We start from the raw sequence: 19,591 nt of genomic DNA on the forward strand, positions 1-19,591 counted from the left end.
CAAGCCACGTCTGCAACCTACACCGCAGTTAATGGCAATGCCAGATCCTTAACCCACTGAGCAAAGCCAGGGATCAAACCTGCGTCCTCATGGATACTAGTCTGGTTCGTTAACCTCTGAGCCATGACAGGAACTCCTATTTTTATTTCTTATTATTTATTTAATTAATTAATTTATTTTTTTCTTTTCAGGGCCATCCCTATGGCATGTGGAGGTTCCCAGGCTCAGGGTTGAATAGGAGCTGCAGCCGCTGGCCTACACCACAGCCACAGCAACACCAGATCCAAGCTGAGTCTGTGACCTACACTGTAGCTCACGGCACTACCAGGTCCTTAACCCACTGAATGAGGCCAGGGATCAAACCCAAGTCCTCATGGATACTAGTCAGATTCAGATTTGTTAACCACTGTGCCACAACTTAGAGGAACTCCCTCTTATTATTTTTTTAAAGCCCGCACCTATGGCATATGGAAGTTCCTGGGCCAGGGGTTGAATGAGAGCTGCAGTTGCTGGCCTTTGCCACATCCACAGCCGCAGCCACGCCAGATCTGAGCCACATCTGTGACCTACATGGAAGCTTGAGGCTTAACCCACTGAGCAAGGCCAGAGATCAAACCTGCATCCTCACAGACACTAAGTCAGGTACTTAAGCCCTGACCCACAACAGGAACTCTGAAAGCCCCCTTTAGAAACAGTTGAAACATGCCTATCAATGGCATGAAATAGTCAAGAGGGAATTTTCCTTCGTGCTTTTTCTTCGTGGTTTCTCACTGCCATGATGGAGCTCAAGACTGTCACCTACATTGCACAAATGCCACAGTAATGCTACTCACCTAATTCTGATATCTCATATGTCTTCTCAAGATTCAGGGCAGAGAAAGCATAGACTCTAGAGGATTTTGATTTTTTTTTTAAGCTATAGTGGAAGATCTCAGATATACGGAAATTCACATTGTCAAATGCCGGTATTTTAGTAGGCGGTATAAACCAATGACTAGTCTTTCTTACTACATAAGATTTCTATGACATTTTATACTAATTTTCTCACAGAAAATTATTTTAAAAATTTATGGCTATTTGAATAGCACAGCTCCTCAGATATTTTACTGAAAAGGTTTGCAGTGTCATTGAAACATGAAACTATATATCAGTTATCAACTGCTGGTTTAATTCTGTTATCATGGAGTTCCCAGAGATCTGTACTAGCAAATAAATCTGTTTGTTTACATACCTGTTTTGAAAAAATTGCCAAATCACATGCTTCTTTTTCTGAAATTGCTTTTGAGTCTTTGTCACTCTTCATTCTGATGTTACAGGATTCCTCAAGTTTTGTGGGATAGGAATACAAACTGTGAGGATTTCTTGCTACTTCTGTCTGTGTTGCAACAACCTTCTGACTTTTAAAAGAAGACATCCTGTCCTTCCTTAGCTGCTGCCTCCTTTTGTAGCCCCGGTATTTGCTCTGAATGAACACCGCTGCTTTATCTTCTTCATCCTGGGCTTGTACTGCTGGTTCAACTTGCCTCTCTTGGACTGTTTCTTGCCTCAGATGGCTTCTCTGATGGCTACATACAGATGCTTTCTGGGTGACCACAGATGCCTGCTTTTCCTTTTCCTTGCTATTTGCACTTTGACAGACCGACCTCTGGCTCAGGCTAGGTTCCAAAGTTTTTTTAAAAGAAGGCTGCTTATAAGCTGAAGTGTCTTTCTCTGCTAACCAAAGTCCTGGGTAACTTGGCCTTTCTGTTACAGCCTTTCTTTCTAGACAGGCTGCTTTCGAGTCTTCAAAATTTTTTTCCTCTGTATACCTCTGACAGTAATTCTGGACCACAGCGTCCTCCTTTTCCACTTTCCTTATCTTACTATTTTCTTCCAACTCTTTCATATAGTTCTTATTGGGGCTGACTTCTGCCCAAGGGTCCCCCACCAGACACAATTCTTGCTTAGCCTCTTCTCCATACAGGTTGTTCATTTTTTTCTGAGTCTGAGAGCCTCTGTTGTTTTCCATTGCCTTTGTGGCTTCCTCCTCAGCTTTGAAAGTGGAAGTTTTCACTACAGATATATTCCCTTTATTATTTGGAGCTGTTTCATTCATGAAGATTGCATTCTCTGTCTGTTTCTTCACAAAAGATTCCCTGTATAAAACATACTGCATCTCAATATATGATATTAAACTAGAGCTTATTACCTCTTTGGTCACAGCACATGTTAATGTGATGTTGGGAGGAAAGCAAAAGGGACAAAAAGCTCAAAATAAAAACTTATAAAGTCACAGTAATCAAATGGTTCCCCCAAATGTGCAACAACCATGACAGCTACTCAACTTAGAGTGAGAAATATGCTAGCATAATTTCACCTAATGAGATATCAAAATCCTAAGGAATTTAATCACTTCAAGATAGGTCCTTTTCAAAACAAAGTCCTTCCAGTGAGGAGATGGGAAACCATATCTAGATTTGAGGCCAGTAACTTGGGGATGTTCTCTAGGCTGGCATGCTGTACTTTAATAAGCTCTAAGTCTATCCATCACAGGAAATAGTTTACAAAATTAAAGGAAAAGCAGTGTCCCTGCTGCAGTACAGGATCTTATAATACTGTGGCTAAAATTTGACAGTTGTCACTTTATCTATATCCTTCCAAAATGATTTCCCCTTATTGGCAGATAAGATCTTCTCTATAACTTTGTTTTAAAGCCATATAGCTTTTTTTTTTTTTTTTTTTTTTTTTGGTGTATGCGTGAGGGCAAAAGCCTCATAAGAGCCACATGGTAAGAGTGTTAAGGTAGAATAAAAAAGTCATAACCTAACACCCCAACATCCTTCTTGGGAGGATTGCCGGTTTTGGCCCAGGAAAGCCTTGGGATAGTTTGTTCTTTTTCAATCTGTTTTTAAAGAAATATTCTTTTTGGGGGGTCAAACTTAGAAAAAGCTACTAGGCCTCACCTCAATTTTCCTAATCCCAGTGGTCACTTTCTAGGCCTCCTATGGCATCCTCAGGTTTATAAAGGGAGCATAATAGAATCCCCGTTATTCTGCCAGCAATCAGAGAACTAGGTAAGGAACCAAGAACACCATAATTTCAATGAGTGGCCATGCTAGTATTTTGAATATCTCCATAATGCTCTCCAGAAAATACTTATATTAGTCAAAATAATGTTAATAAAGAAGACAAGCAAACTATATTGCAAAGTTATGGTAATCAAAAGAGTATGGTGCTGATGTCACCATAAAAACAGACATATCAACTGATAGAACAGATTAGAGTACTCAGAATTTACACATTTACCCACACATTTATGGCCAATTAATTTATGATGAAGAAGCTGAAAGTATACGATGGCTATAGGACAGTCTCTTCAATAAACAGTGTTGGGAAATCTGGACAGACACATGGAATATAATGAAAATGAACTCCTCCTTTACACCATATACAGAAAGCAACTCAAAATGGATTAAAGACTTGAACTTAGAGCCTGAAACCATAGAACTCCTAGAAGAAAACATAGGGGGTAAGCTCCTTGATATCTGTCTTGCAAAAATTTTTTGGATTTGATGCCAAAAGCAAAGGTGACAAAAACAAAAATAAACACATGGACTATATCAAACTTAAAAGCTTCTGAACAGCAAAGGAAACCATCAACGAAATGAACAAGCAATCTATGGAATAGGAGAAAATATTTGCAAATCATGTATCTCATAAAGGGTTAATATCCAACATATATAAAGAACTCACAAGCTCAATACCAAAAAAACCTGATTAAAATGGCAAACAGGTACATTAAAAGATGCTCAGTATCTCTAAAGATCAGGGAAATGCAAATCAAAACCACAGTATATCACCTTGCCCCTATTAGGGCCACTATCATAAAAAAGACAAGAGATAAAAAATGTTGGTGAGAGGGTAGAGAAAAAGAAATACTTGTGGGAATGTAAACGGTTCAGTCACTATGGAAAACAGTATGGAGGTTCCTCATAAAACTAAAAATAGAACTGTCATATGATCCAGTAATCCCACTTCTGGGTGTACATCCAAAGAAATTAAACCAGTGTCTCAAAGAGATACCTGCATCCCCATAGTCACTGGAGTATCATTCATAACAGCCAAGATATAGAAATAACCTAGGTATCCATCAGTGGATGAATGAGTAAAGAAGATATGGTATATATATGCAATGGAACACTACTCAGCCATGAGAAAGGAGGAAAAATTTCCTTTTTTAACAACATGGATGACCCTTGAAGGCATTAGGCTTAGTTAACTAGACAAAGAAAGGCAAATAATACATGCCAGCACTTATATGTGGAATCTAAAGAAAAGTAAAACTCACAAAAACAGAAAGGAGAAAAGTTGTTGCCAGGGGTTGGGAGATGAGCTGGGGGAAATAGGGCAAAGTTGGTAAAAAGATATAAGCTTTTAGACTTAAGATCTGAGGATCTAATGTAAAATGTGGTGACTACACACTGTGTTGTAGAGCTGAAATTTGCTAAGACAGTAAAACTTCAATGTTTTCACCAAGCCACCTCCAAACCAAACCAAACCAATCTTTGGGAGGTGATGGATGTGTTAAGCAGATCCCATCATATCACAATACATACATGTGTATCAAATCATCATGTTGTATATTTTAAACTCACACCATGTGTCAATTAAATCTCAATAAACTTGGGGAAAAAGACAAGATGGCTGGGGTTGGGGAAGGAATTCCCTTTAACTTCCTGAAGAACCATTTATTCATCTTTCAATCAATTCAAGTTTCCCCACTTAGGCAAAATCTAGATATTTTTCTCTTCCCTTAACCCCTACCAACCAACCCTTATCTATGGTCCTACTGTAATCTTTGCCTATATTTTTTAGTAGAATTGAGTAGCTGTTTGGTAGAATTTAGTAGATTCTTGTGTTATTAGACTTTTATGTATTTATTGGTCATGTTTCTATTCCATGACTCTGAGCAATTTGAGGATAAGGATTTTGTTTGATTAAACTGCGTCCCCACTGCTTATCAGAAAGCTTCCTGTATAAATGAATTCAAGTGTTCCTGCTAAAATGCACTTATAAATCTAGATGTGGAGGCTCAGGAAGAGACAGGACAAAGGTACTAGGCTTTGAAGAATAGACTGTGACTTAGGGTTCCAGGGCACATCGGTCATGGGAATGAGTGAGCCCAGGAACATTACTCAGAGGTAGAGGAGGACTTAAAAATGGGAATTCTTAGAATTAGGAGTAGAAATGTTGGGAGCAGTCTGGCAAAAGCCTAGAAAGAAAAAACTTTGAGGAGGAAAGTGTAGTTATTGGAGTGAAATATCAACAAACTCCCAAACAGGGTAAATAACATAAAAGTGGCCAGGGAATGTCCCCAGACATCTGATGCAATGGGGTTGGAACCTGGTTAGGTACAAGAAAAACTGTGAACTTCACTGTGTGACTTTCTAGATTTGAAAAATCTCTAATGTCAAAATGCTATAAGAATAAATGCCATTATACCTTTTATTTTCAAAGTTTCTCTTATAGTCAAATTCTTGATCATGAGTCTGAATGGTTGCTACTGCTGTGTTTTTTGTGTTAACAATTTCTTTCCTTTGTTTCCTGGCTAGATGTCCTCTTGCAGCTGAAACACACAAGGCCCAGAGTAGTGTTAATTATAATAAACAAAAGAATATTATTTCAATGGGTAGAAACAAATGGGTTTTGATCATCAAAGTTAAAGAGGAAAATGAAATTGAAGACACCAAATAGAAAAGGTTCATGAAATAAAAATGGGACTTATTAATGAGACTCTCCCAGATAACAAGGTTTAGCAGGAAAATAATTAGAGTACCTTTCATATTAAGGGAAGTATGAAGATGAAATTATAATGATAGAGATGAGTGAAGTCGAAAAAGAACAAATGTACTCATGCCTTTGCTTAAAATATGCTCATGTTTATATTCCTTTTATTTCTGTCATGTTCAGCTACTCATGAGAGAAAGCCCCTATTATCTAGTTTGTTTTAGACCTTTTGACCAATTATCCTTGAAGCTGGATATATTTCAGAATTCAGATGTAAACCTTTTTTTTTTTTTAGTTTTAGTTTTAGAAAGGTAATTCAGAACAAGTAACATGTATTCTGTAACATTCCCCATGGCAGGTCAGTATTCCACAATCAAATACATGAATGTTTCTCAGAAAAAACACACGATTTTTACAAAGTGGGATGAATAAAGGACTGTAAATATTACGTTTCCCTTCCAAATGAGTTGTGAAAAACTTCTTTTTTCAATGTTTTATGAATTTTGGAAGTGTGGATAAAGAATTAGAACCCAAATTACAGGGCCTGCATATCTGGTCCCAGGGAGAGGTTAAGGGCTTTAAATTCCAGAAGATGACGATGAGCCCCTACAGACTTTCTGGACCTGGACCTGGATTCTCCTGAATGTTAGTCTGCTACTCTGTCCACCACATCAGTGGTCTTTAGAACACAGACTGCGCATCACTATTGGATCATAAAATTGATTTAGTTGGCCAAATCTAGCATCTAAAAATAAAGTGGAATAAAACTATCAGAGTGCATTGCTTGTAGTATGCGTATGGATTAGGTTATAGAGTAAAATAGATTTTTTAAAAAAACATTACGGATATCCAGCCAAAAATTTTTGAAAGATATTGTATTAAGCCGTGCTAGGTTCTAAATTTAGTTTCTTTTTTCTTTCCTTCTTTTTTTTTTTTTTTGCTTTTTAGGGCTGCACTCATGGCATATGGAAGTTCCCAGGCTAGGAGTCCAATCGGAGCCATAGCTGTCAGCTTATGTCACAGCCAACACTGTGGGATCCAAGCCACATCTGTGACCTACACCACAGCTCACGGCAACACTGGATCCTTAACCCAATGAGTGAGGCCAGGGATCAAACCCGCAACCTCATGGTTCCTAGTTGGATTCATTTCCACTGCACTACAACGGGAATTCCTAAATTTGTTTCTTTTAGAAAAACGGAAAGTGAAATCCAAAGTCTATTAATACATTTAGTACATATTTGTGGAATATGATTATAAATATTATTTCCCTACAGTTAATAGAAAAAAGTAGATGACCTTTAACAAAATGAGATTTAATTAAATTGTCAAATATTATGGCAAGAGTAACCTTTGGAATTAAGTGGGGAAAATGTTATTGTTCAATGGGTTATTATAATATGAGCCTTGAGATCTATCGTTAATTTAGTCACTTGCTATATCTTGCACAATAGGTCAACCGTGTTTCATTGTGACAGAAAATTTAAACTGAATTATTTTATTTAAAGCAAAACATTTATTCAGATATTAAAACTGTCAATCACTAAAACAATCATTCAGATTTAGTACAGAGAAAGTATCAAAGTAACAGTGCCTGAAATTAAACAAAAACTACATAAGAATTGGAGGTTTGGTAGGTAATACTTCTTTTCATGACCATATCTAAAAATAACATTGTTTTGCTACAAATGAGACAGTTTGAGTGATTACCTGACTGTATTATTATGGCACTCTCTTTTCTCTTCTCCTGTATTTTTTTGTATCTTCTTGAACCCAAAAATCCTCTGACACAGGCTTGAATCAAAATAAGCTTGTCAATGGCTTCCTTTCGCATTAAATTTAACTGTTCCACATGGTAATACTTAAGGAACACCTTAAAAGAAATAAAATAAAATACAAATAAAACTATGGCATGCAGAGTGCCATGTGTGGTGCTCTGAAGACTAGATTATATTCTAACTACTTTTCAATTTTGGAAATCACTATCTTTTGCTTCTTTGGTCTGGATGCTGGTATAACATTATATATGGATATTTATGTCTGAGAAAACTCCTCTTTGAGAAAGAATATAACAATCATACTGTTTATGTGCAACAGGTACCTAGGTTTTGTTGGATGGGCCAATATGAGTGGAGGGCATCAAGCTCTTTTATTAAAGTTTTAGCATCATATAATCTGGGCAAAGCTAATTTTTATGACTTCTTTTTTTAAAATGGCTGTATCAGTGGCATATGGAAGTTCCCAGGACAGGGACTGAATGAATCCAAGCTGCAGCTGCAACCTACAATGCAGATGCAACTTAAGCTACAGCTGCGGCAACAGCGGATCCTTTAATCCATTGCACATTGTATCAAAACTCGTGCCTTTGCAGTGAACTGAGCTGTTGCAGTTGGATTCTTAATCTCAGTGTGTTCTCGGTGGGAACTTCTAACTTTTACGTTTTTCAAAAGAAAAGACAATCACATTTCTCAAACTTAAACATCTTACAAACCTATTTGTAAGGAGTTCATTCAGTGAATGTTCACTGAGATCTATTCTGTGTACTCATGTGTTGGGATACAGAGGTGAATAAACCAGGAATACTGCCCTTCGGTGGAGAGAATAAGGCAGAGAGAGGACCCCGTGCATAATTAACAATTTTCTCACTGGATACAGTGGTTACTGTGAAGAAGGGAGGGCTGGATTTTTGACGATTCTAAAATCAAAATGAATCGGACCAACAGAGGAGCCTGAAGGCTTGTTCTCAAATAAGAGTTTTCAATCACTCCCAGGAAATATGAAGGTATTTTTTTTCTTATAATGGCTAAATTTACTAATGAAAGTCACCTCAAAGAGAGTTTACTGAATCTGCTAAATAAGTCACTTAAATTAAAATTTAAGAGCTGAGTCATGAGACCTGGTAACCCTGACTTGTAGAATTCTCTTAGCGTTCCATCACTTGGAAGTCTGGTACCCTAGGCAAACAGTTTAGCATTATAGATTTGATTGAATTTGGTTTTAATTTCTACAGGACTCTAGATGTTAATATATTTAGTCCATTCTACTGTTGACAATTCATTTAAAATTCAATCTATTTAAAAAGGTCATCATTTTTTTTTATTTTGCACAGCATTAGAGATGTTCTTATATTGAATACTTTTATCCGTCTTAATGAGCTAGAAAAGGTGAAATGGAAAAATACAAATAGGTTTAAAATGCTACTTAAATATCATGCAAAACTGGAACCACAAAGGGCCTTTTTGCAACTTAAAACTCCATTTGAAGTTTGGCATGTGTTTCGGATCATAAATCATGAAGATTCCAGCCTGAAAAAAAATTCATCTTTCTGAGAATCTAAAAGAAAACAGTATGAATAGAATACATATCTTTTTAATGCTCAGAATTTCTCCTTACTAAATACTAAAGTAAATACAGATTACTGAATATGCAGAACACTCAGTTTAAGATAAACACTTAAAAAATTCCTTAAATTATTACAGATCTAACTTTTCATCTGAACAGCTGATGTAGATTCTTTGCATCTGTGGAATTTCAGTCTATGTCTATGATGTGGTTGACAGCAGTCACTCTTGAGTGGTCACTCTGAGTACTTCTTTGCCTTAGCTTGGTTCTTTTTCTCTATCCTCCCTCACTGAGGCATTTAATGTACCCCAGGACTTGGTACGCTTAGTTCCTTATCCCCATCTTGTTTGCAAAGCTCTGAGGATATCTGAGAAGTCAAATGCATCTTTTCTCCAAGAAGCCACTTGTCTTAGTTCCATATTCAAACTGGGTTATGACTCTGTACTTCACTCTCTAAGGGATTAAATAAGCTAAGATCTCATAGGCTCTCAAATCTCATACAGAAACACATGAATATCCAAACACCTGTAGTGAGTGTAATAATATTTCAAGTTTACAATAGAAGTAGATTTGAGAATCAGGAAAAAAGAAAAACAGAATCCTACTGAGATCATTATGATCTTCTACAGCCTTCTGGCTATATTTGGTGCTGATATAATAGAGATAATATATTTCCTCATAATTCATGAGTCTGTTTTCAATAAATCTTCAAGAAAGATTTTTCTTGAATTTCTTAAAAGAGACCTTTAGGAGAGCAAAGTGTCTAATTTTGCTGAAGAAGGAAACTTTTATGAATTTATCAATTCTTTCCTTATTTTAAGCTAGAGATTCTATAACATAAAAAATCCATGATTTTTCAATCATCTTAAAAATGTTGTCATTCTCAGTACATCCACTATAAGCATTTTTTTTTTTCCAGAAAATTACATGAAAACATTACTTTGGTTTTTCCAAGAACCCAGTTATCGAGACCAGCTTTTTCCAAAATGGTGGCACAGGTATCAGGGCTCAATGGAGGCTCTTCACACCACTTGTAACAGAGAACGTGGTACCTTTGAACAGGAGAAAGGGCTGGTTAGTACTGCACAAAAGTGGGATGGACGGGGAGTGTGGGGTTGGTAGAAGCCAACTATCACATTCAGAATGGCTAAGCAATGAGGTCCTACTGTACAGCACAGGGAACTATATCCAGTCTCTTGGGATAGACCCTGATGGAAGATAATATGAGAAAAAGAAAAAAAAATATATGTGTATATATATGTGTGTATATATGTATATATATGTATGTGTGTATATATATGTGTATATATGTATACATATGTATGTATATATGTATATATATATATGACTGGGTCACTATGCTGTACAGCAGAAATTGATATGACACTGTAAATCAATTATATGCTAATAAAAAAAAAGAGTTCAACATCTCAGGAGCCTGGTGGATCCTTCAGGTGTCTTGGAACAGCTCTGGAGTAAATGGAATTCCAGACTCATGGAAATCTGGACTAGTTTACTTGTGTGATTCGAGCATTGTTTTTCACTTCAGTGCTTTTCAACACAATACGACACTGGAATCCCACTGGAATCCATCCCCCACCCCCACCCCCCAAAAAAACTCTGTCATTAAAAAAAATTAGCTGGATATTTTTTAAAAAGCAACCCTTTTCTGGTCCTTACAAGCAGAGAAGAACTGCAGAGGCAGGAGCAGAGGCAAAGATTTTTACTCTTCTTTTTTCACCATCATAAAAACATTGGAAGCTGATCTTCAAATTGGATGAAGGAGTTTAATTCTATGCAAACTTCACACATTATATCAACAGTGGAGAAGGGGAACTGAGTCAGGGGTTAATGCAGGAGAGAAATGAAAGAGGCCTCGAGCATTTCAAGCTATCCCCAAAGCTTACTGGATAAAGGGGGTGAGTTAAAGGAAGGGAAACTAGATTACACTGGTCAGCTATCTTGTGCCAAAAGGCAGATTTCTAGACTTTTCAACACCTCTTTATTTTATTTAATTTCTTGGTGCAAGATGAACCCGACAGTCCAGAGGAAACATAGCAACAAGCTTTGGTAGGTTTTGAATTTCAAAACAGAGGCCATGGTGTGTGGAAGCTGAGGAAGCATGGGGAAATGAAGACCGCTGTACTGAGAGCTGGAGGAGCCTAATTATCTGTGTAAAGTTGGACACATCATGAAACCTCTTTAAGTACTGATTTCCTCAACTAAAAATGAGCCTGTAGATAAAACCTTTAAAAGCAGTATATTCCAGCTCCACTAAGTTCCATCTCATTACAGCTACAGATGTCAGGCTCTTTGGAGATTCCTGGCCTAGAATGAAGTGATGACCACAGCTTTTGCTATCTGTACAAATAACCCCAGGCAGTGCCCATTAGACACCCCCCACAACAGGAGCTCCATGGTCTGTTTCTTAACGTCAGAGGCTCACTGCAGCTGCTGGCCATGGCCAGAGCCACAGCCACAGCCACACAAGATCCGAGCTGTGTCTATGACCTACACCATAGCTTGTGGCAACATCAGATCCTTAATTCAATGATCAAGGCTAGGGATTGAACCCGCATGCTCATGGATATGAGTAGGGTTCTTAACCTGCTGGGCCACAATGGGAACTATCCAGAGGCTCTTTTTATTAATATTTGGATTCTTTGTCTTTTTTTTTTTTTTTTTTGCCATTTCTTGGTCCGCTCCTGTGGAATATGGAGGTTCCCAGGCTAGGGGTCTAATCGGAGCTGTAGCTGCCAGGCTACGCCAGAGCCACAGCAACATAGGATCTGAGCCGTGTCTATGACCTACACCACAGCTCACAGCAATGCCGGATTGTTAACCCACTGAGCAAGGTCAGGGATCGAACCTGCAACCTCATGGTTCCTAGTCGGATTCATTAACCACTGCGCCAGGACAGGAACTCCAATATTTGGATTCTTAATCTTTGGGTTACAATCTGAGTGGAACACAGTGGGTGCTCAATTAAATGCTTGTTGAGTGACTCATGAATTGCCTCTGGGAACTGGCTGTGGAAGTACACATCTAGGAGACCTGGGGAGTTCATAGAGGAAAGCCCCAGACCAGTGCTTTGTGGTGCCCCTTTTTTAAAGCCAATGTACTGACTTCTGCTTTGTTTTTTTTTGGTTTTTTGTTTTTTTTAGGTGGTATTTGAGGCCACAGTATAGTAGGTAATGAGCAATTTGGAGAGGTTGGGGCTAAGGGAAAAATAGTGAAAATAATTATAGCTGATATGTATTGCTGACATCTGGTTCTATTAATAAACTTCATTAGCTAATTTCACTTAATGCTCATAACCACATATGAAGTAGATACTATCATCATCATACTTATTCACGAATGGGAAAGGGTAAAGATACTCAAAACAAGGTCACATATTTAGTAAGTGGCAGTACTGGGATTGAAACCTGTTTTTTTTTTTTTTACTTTAAAGCATGTGTACTTCTCGACTTCACTATACTACTCCCTTCACGAACTTTGGTTTTATTAGAGCTCTGATAGCCAAACCACTATGTATAGGTGCCTGGGGGAAAAAGCCAAGCCAACTTCAGGGGCTTCTTAGTATAAGGGTTCATTTGAAATAACTACAGTGAAAACTCAGGGTCTTGTGCAAAGGAAGTTCATGTTGTGTATCTTCCTTTAAGATTACTTCTTTGTCACAAAACAGAAGAGTCTACCTACCACAGAATGGACAAAAGGTCTGATGAATTTTGCACCTGACAGGGAGAGTTAGTCAAGGGCTAAGGCCCAAACAGAGGAGGGTTATTCAGTCCTATTTACACCTCCACAGGGCCTTTGCAAATTGTCCTGCCTTCCTAAGGGTCTATGCTAATTTGGGTGACAGCTTTCAAATGAGTGGCAGGGAAATGTTTATTTCTGGAGATTCCCAGATTCACAGCTATTCACATGTTCTCCAGAAACTTAGTTTTTTCCCTTTGTCATTTGCTATTGCTATTCCATAACAGCACGGGACTTGGAAATTTTATTCTCATCTCTGACTTTCTAAATAAGCTACTTTCAACTACAACACCATCAAGAAAATAGGGTCAGCTCTTCTATGGTCCGTTATTATAAAACCACAGATGGTTCTGAAACTACCAATTTAGCCGAGCACTCAAAGCTCTTTCTTCGTAAGTTTAACCCAATGGCTTTTCCTATCTGATCCCATCTTTATCACTTCTGTCATTTCAGTTACACAAACTGATGAACCAGTCTAGTCCGAGTCTCTCTGGTTTTTGGAACAGCAACCTGTACACTGAAAAAGCCCTTTCCTGTCTTCTCCATAAACCACACCCACCACCGACATTCCAGTTTAGTCCTCCTTCTTGATATTTTCTCTAATCAGCCTTCTTAGAGATAATCTTCTCTTCCCCGAACTTTTACACTATGTACCATTCCTTTGGATCTTGGTGTTTATTACCTTGCATTGCTTATTAACGTCCATGCCTATGGCTCTGAGAATCCTAAATGGAGTGCTAATTCTTGAGGATCAAACCAGCTTTAAAATTTCAGTGTCTTCCAAAGTACTTAGCACAGTACCTTGTATATCTAAAAAGTCACTGAAATTTAAGGGTACTTATATTAAGACTATGTTGTTATTTATATTGATATTTAAGCAAGCTAAAGATGGACTCTTCTCCTAAAAAATGAAAAGTGTGGAGTTCCCATTGTGGCTCAGCAGAAACGAATCTGACTAGCATCCCTGAGGATGCAGGTTCCATCCCTGGCCTCACTCCAGTGGTTAAGGATCTGGTGTTGCTGTGAGCTGTGGTGTAGGTTGCAGATATGCCTCAGATCCTGCATTGTTGTGGCTGTGGTGCAGGTAGCTACAGCTCTGATTTGACGCCTACCCTGGGAACCTCCATATGCTGTGGGTGCAGCCCTAAAAAGACCAAAAAAAAAAAAAAAAAAGAAAGAAAGAAAAGAAAAGAAAAAAGAAAAGTGTGATAATAAGGTCAAATTTTAATTTGAAATTTGAAACTCACAAACATGTGGGTTACCTGCCTTCAAGTACAAAATGAAGAATTTACCTACTGGCCAATAAAAAATTTTAATATTTTTTATTTCTGAATTTTGAATATAGAATTGGGTCTGCTCTGTGAGAAGTAAAGTCAGTGATGAAATGTTGGTTGTCCTTCTGAACTCTATAACTTGAGGTTTTTATGTCAATCCTAAACTACTATAAAGGCTTTTCCAATATGTAAGTCATCATCTATGTAATTTTACTCTCTGTTGTGAAAATGTGGTGGGGTTTCCTTTATATCTAGGCACTTCAAATGAATACCTTTCTTTTCTTTCTGAGGTCTCTAAGGAAAAAAATCAAGAACTATCATGAATTGCTGAAAACATGAAAATTTGAAAAAAGAATTAGAATTCTCATTTTATTTAGAAAGGGTCTTGGTTACCCCAATTAAAAGAATGCTTGATAGAGGATAATACATTGTTTTGTTTTGGGGAGAGTGATTTAGAAATCACAGTTCACTGCGCAATCACAGAACTTTGTTTTCTTCTTAATGTTAATTTACATACTCTCGAAAAGGCAGAGAATGGTACCTATGGAGACTTCCTCCAATGCTAAATTTTATCTTAAAATTGTAATAGACTTTGCTTTTGAAAATTGAAACTTCAAGCATAATGGCTAAGAGAAATCATCAAACTGATAAATATCAGAAACTTGAGCATTTAAAATATTAAGCGTATAAGATATTGAACCTCTATAGCACCGTTGTGTTCCTTGATGATATATATTTAATACGTAGCTTAATTCATTCTGCATTAATCTTGAGCTCTGAAAAGGACTCAATGCCTAATTGACGTTTTCTGTCTTCTAAATCATCTTTAGAGATATCTCACTGGATCCTTCTAACAACTCTATCAGGTAGTTGTGGCAGATTCACTAGATGAGGAAAACGAGGTTCCATACAGGCCAGGGTTTCTCAACCTCAGCCTGTTAATATCTCAGGCTGGATAATTAATTGTTACAGGGAGTTATCTTGATCTGTGCATTTTTGGATGTTTAGCAACATCCCTGGTCCCCGCACACTAGATGCCAGCAGCAACCTGCCCTCCCATCAGTTGTGACAACTAAAAATGTCTCCACACGTTAGCATATGTGTTCTGAGGGGCAAAGCTCCCCTGGTTGACAAGGACTGGTATAGACCCATGGTCACATAGCAATCGGCAGAGCTAAGATGGGAACTGGATCCTGGAGTTCCTTGGTACAGAAGCTCAGTCCTCTCCATCACCTTGTCTGCAACATGCATCCTAGAGCATGTGTCTGTGACCTGGGTCTCCCAGCTGACAACTGGAAGTTCCATCCCCAGTTAAGAGTCACCTTCTCTTTTTGATATACCATCATCTTCATGAACAAGATGCTTCCTCCTTAGAATACCGAGGCAATTCTCTTTTTGTTACCTGTCACTCTTCTTACGAATTTATATGTAAATTGCACATGGAAACTTAAAAAGAAATCCACTTACCGCTTTATAAAGTTGGCAAAAAGTATCCGATGTGAGTATCCCAGTCTTCGAATTCTCGCTGTTTCCAGAATGCCTGTGTAGCGAAGCTGTAGCAGAACTTTCTCTTTGTCATATTTTCTTGCCTGACGTTCATTATTTGGTTTGATGCAGCGGACAAAGTGAGGCTGGCCCACCACCATTTTAGATAACAAATCCATCAGAGAATACTATAACGTGCAACAAAAAGTAAATTCCCAGCATAGCATAAAAAAAACTTATGAGCTTGTAGGTCTATCCTTTCATTACAAGAATAAAATCTGAAAACTGAGTGTTAATCAGTAATTCACAATAAGTGAGAGAAATATGCATTATGACATCTTTATAGTAATTTTTAATAATACATATTTACTCATAAAAATATAGAGGTAATAACTAGGAATGCAGTTACTAAAAGGTTGCCTGTAAATTCTTAAGGCACCTTTAATTAATAGATAAAATTATTTTTGATACAGCTCTTTTGGAAGTAACTATACTTTCTCAGGGAAATTTGCCAAATTATAATATTTAGACACACAGTCTGGTTTCCTCCTTATGCTATTAATTTCCTTGACTTTTTTTTTTATAGAAAGTATGCAAGTAAACACTTTAATCCCTGTCAGTATTATTTCCTAATTTAAAATAAGGACTGAGAAGTTAAAGCATTTTAATATATAGGATACAGTTATAAAAATAAGCAAATCCACTTAGGTACCCTAATTTGCTCCAGTTTGATAATTTTCTTATTTATTTTATAAATGTTTTAATCACATAGATATGAAAATTATTTTCTGCAGCAACACATTGTTAAAACAGAAGCCAACTGCTGGACAACTAAGTATATAACATATTAGGATAATCATGGTTCAGCTAAAAGTGGAGTCTCATAAAACTAGTATGTCAAAGACCAATATTACAACTTGTTGGCAGGGTAATGAATGTGTAGGCACAGATAGCTGTTGACATCTGGAGCCCCTTTACTGAGGGACATACAAAGCCTGGGGTGCCAAGCCAGTGCAAATCCAATCCTGTAACTGGGCAACTGACAAAGCATTGGATTTGCATGGTTTCCTCTAGGGCACTGAGACTCAGCTGTGTGCTTCTTTAAATAGCTGGGTCTCATAGATCCTTTCATTACACTTATCTGTGAGTCATCATTGCTTCCGTGATGCAAACATCTGTCAAGCATTAGAGATAGAAAGGTAATATACAAGTCTGTTGGCATTTCGAGCAAGAGCTCCCTGCAGTTTAGGCATTGGTGTTTCTTAGGGACCAAGGCAGAGTGTTACATTTATTTATGCTCCTCTGAAGAATGAAAAATAACTTAAAATACATTACATACTATATGGAATATCTTTTACTACTTTTCACTGCAGCTGGAGGTGTACAACAATGTTGTGAATGAATGGTTTAAACGTACACACACCATTCAGTGACAGTGGCACGATAATGGTCTTGCATAACATACCCAAATTAGAAAATAATCTGGTTGTAAATATTCTCAGTCATTCAGCTCTGTAGCCTGCTGTAAGGTGGATGTACTGGCAGCAAACATGAGATATTAAGCACATAAATAGACTAGGTGCTACTCAAAGGTGATGAAGCACACGCTGCCTGCTATGGGCTTAGGACCTGTGGACTATTTAATAAAGCTACCCAGTTAGTTTTAAATGTATTTCATGATTCTGTTAGGGAATACGATTTATTCACTGAATACACAGTAAATTTAACTCAATTTCTTCCTCTTCTCCTACAGTAGATGATAACATTAATAATCTCTAAGTTTTAGGTGGTATTTTATTAATTTTCACTGCATGGTTAATACGACTTTATCAGAATAGATAAATAAGAACTGGGTCCAGGAAGGAAGGCAGCGTAATCTAGAGTTTGTTCTCCAGAGCAGAGAGAAAATGAAGTGCTTCTTTTCTTTCCTATCTCCTATCTTGTCCAAAGAAGAAAGGTCACCTAGACCCTATGCTCAGGACACAGTGACTCACGTCCTTTGCATGTTACTGTACTTCCCCTTTTCCTTGCCCCATGTCTATACTAGCTCTGGTTTTCTTTTGAGGTTTTTCAGCTCATCTAGGTACAGGGAGGTACAGGACGAAATGGATGCTCAGTCTTGTCCCACCTGCCACGCAAAGATCATTTAGGAGCGGACAGGAGGATGGATAGTTATCACACCATTGAATGAAAATCCCCTTATGGTTTTATTCTAGTGGAAAGGTGTTTGGTTCTATGGACAATTTTTAACCAAGCCATAGACCTTCATTAGGATTAACCTAGTATGCAATAATTTTATCAATAAAATACAAAGGTAAACCAATCCATAGGTTTTTGACAATACACTGATATATCCTGTATCTAACAGATAGTAAATGGAATACAACAAAAATTCTCTTTTGCTAAGAGCACTCTGGTATTTGTTACTTACTTTTAATCTGTGCCTCTCATTGAGAATAAGTAACATGCCTAAATACAACACATTGTAATTTAATGTCTTACTCTAAAATATGATGCAACTGTTTGCGTTTTCATGTTGGTTGTCTCTCTGGCATAACGTGTGGCTTCTCCATTTTCACCCTAAGACCAAGAAAGACAGTGATGGTTTAGCACCTAGTGTACGTTATGATCTATGGGGAGCTCATGGAATTTTCCATGGTCTATGCCTTCATATACATAAAATAGCAGAATGTTGAATTTTTACTTTAGGAAATTGTTCTGTCAGTCTCAGTGGATTTTAATGAGTCTTGCCTAGAATGTGAATATCTCTGATCTTAGTTTTAATTGGTCTGAGTGTAACATTAATTATAAGTGAAGAGTTAGGAATATATCAGAAATGCATGATTATTTTAGTGACGTAGTAATATGGACATAATATAAATATCTGTTTAAGTAGAAAAGAAAGATCAAAGGGAGAAAACAAAGGGAAGGGCTGTTGACTCTTAGCATACAAATATTTCCATTGTAAAGGTTAGATTCTTACTTAGACTCACTGCCATGAAAAATACATCTTCTTACCTTTGACAGGTTGATTGATTTTTCTGAAGTCCTCATTTGATAGTTTATTATATTTTTTGTTTTAGAATGTGGCAGATTACCTATGGGAAGGTAGATAAAATTAATATGCCTTTTAGATTCCTTCTGGGCTAGAATATTCCCTCCATTTACTTCAATATTTTAAAAAAGCATTGTTTTTTTTTTTAAAGTATAGTTGATTTACAATGTTATGCCACTTTCTGCTGCATAGCAAAGTGACCCAGTCATACATGCATATACATTCCCTTTCTTATATTATCTTCTATCATGGTCTATCCCAAGAGACTGATATAGTTTCCTGTGCTATATGGTAGGATCTCACTGAAAACAAGCACTGTTGGTCCCCCAATCTTCATACTCACATGCTTGGTTAACCAGTTATTGGAACATTTAGGGAAAAAATAGTATTATGTGAAAATTTATAATAAATTCTATATTCAGAAAAAAAACCCTCCAGCTTAGAGAATAGAAAAGGTAGAGGTAAGTTCTGCATTTGCTTTTTTTTTTTTTTTTTTGGCTGCACCTGAGGCTGCAAAAGTTCCTGGGCCAGGGATGAACCCAAGCCACAGCAGTGACAATGCCAGATCTTTAATCTGATGAGCAGAACTCCCTAGATTTTCTTTTATTTGCTCTAAAATATGAGGTAATTTCCACAGCAAATATAATACTCAATGGAGAAAAATTGAAAGCCTTCTCACTCAAATCTGGAACAAGACAGGGATGCCCACTCTCACCACTGCTATTCAACATAGTTTTGGAAGTCCTAGCCACAGCAATTAGACAAATAAAAGAAATAAAAGGCATCCAAATAGGAAGAGAAGAGATAAAACTGTCACTGTATGCAGATGACATGATACTATACATAGAAAACCCTAAGGACTCAACCCCAAAACTACTTGAACTGATTAACAAATTCAGCAAAGTAGCTG

General features: G+C 37.3%; 1 protein-coding gene across 2 annotated transcripts in view; it reads right to left on the minus strand.

The window, feature by feature from the left end:
• Positions 1 to 19,591, minus strand: part of MYO3A (myosin IIIA) — a 224,632-nt gene that overhangs the window by 34,638 nt on the left and 170,403 nt on the right. For both annotated transcript variants that reach the window (XM_047755030.1, XM_047755031.1), the window contains exons 24-30: positions 18,645 to 18,724; positions 18,129 to 18,206; positions 15,609 to 15,814; positions 10,049 to 10,160; positions 7,477 to 7,639; positions 5,482 to 5,605; positions 1,232 to 2,135 (exon numbers count right to left, since the gene is read on the minus strand). In XM_047755030.1, coding sequence (XP_047610986.1) covers positions 1,232 to 2,135; positions 5,482 to 5,605; positions 7,477 to 7,639; positions 10,049 to 10,160; positions 15,609 to 15,814; positions 18,129 to 18,206; positions 18,645 to 18,724 — 1,667 coding nt within the window. The remainder of the gene's footprint in view (positions 1 to 1,231; positions 2,136 to 5,481; positions 5,606 to 7,476; positions 7,640 to 10,048; positions 10,161 to 15,608; positions 15,815 to 18,128; positions 18,207 to 18,644; positions 18,725 to 19,591) is intronic.

This window comes from Phacochoerus africanus, chromosome 12 (assembly GCF_016906955.1).
Source record: "Phacochoerus africanus isolate WHEZ1 chromosome 12, ROS_Pafr_v1, whole genome shotgun sequence".
Lineage (NCBI taxonomy): Eukaryota > Metazoa > Chordata > Mammalia > Artiodactyla > Suidae > Phacochoerus > Phacochoerus africanus.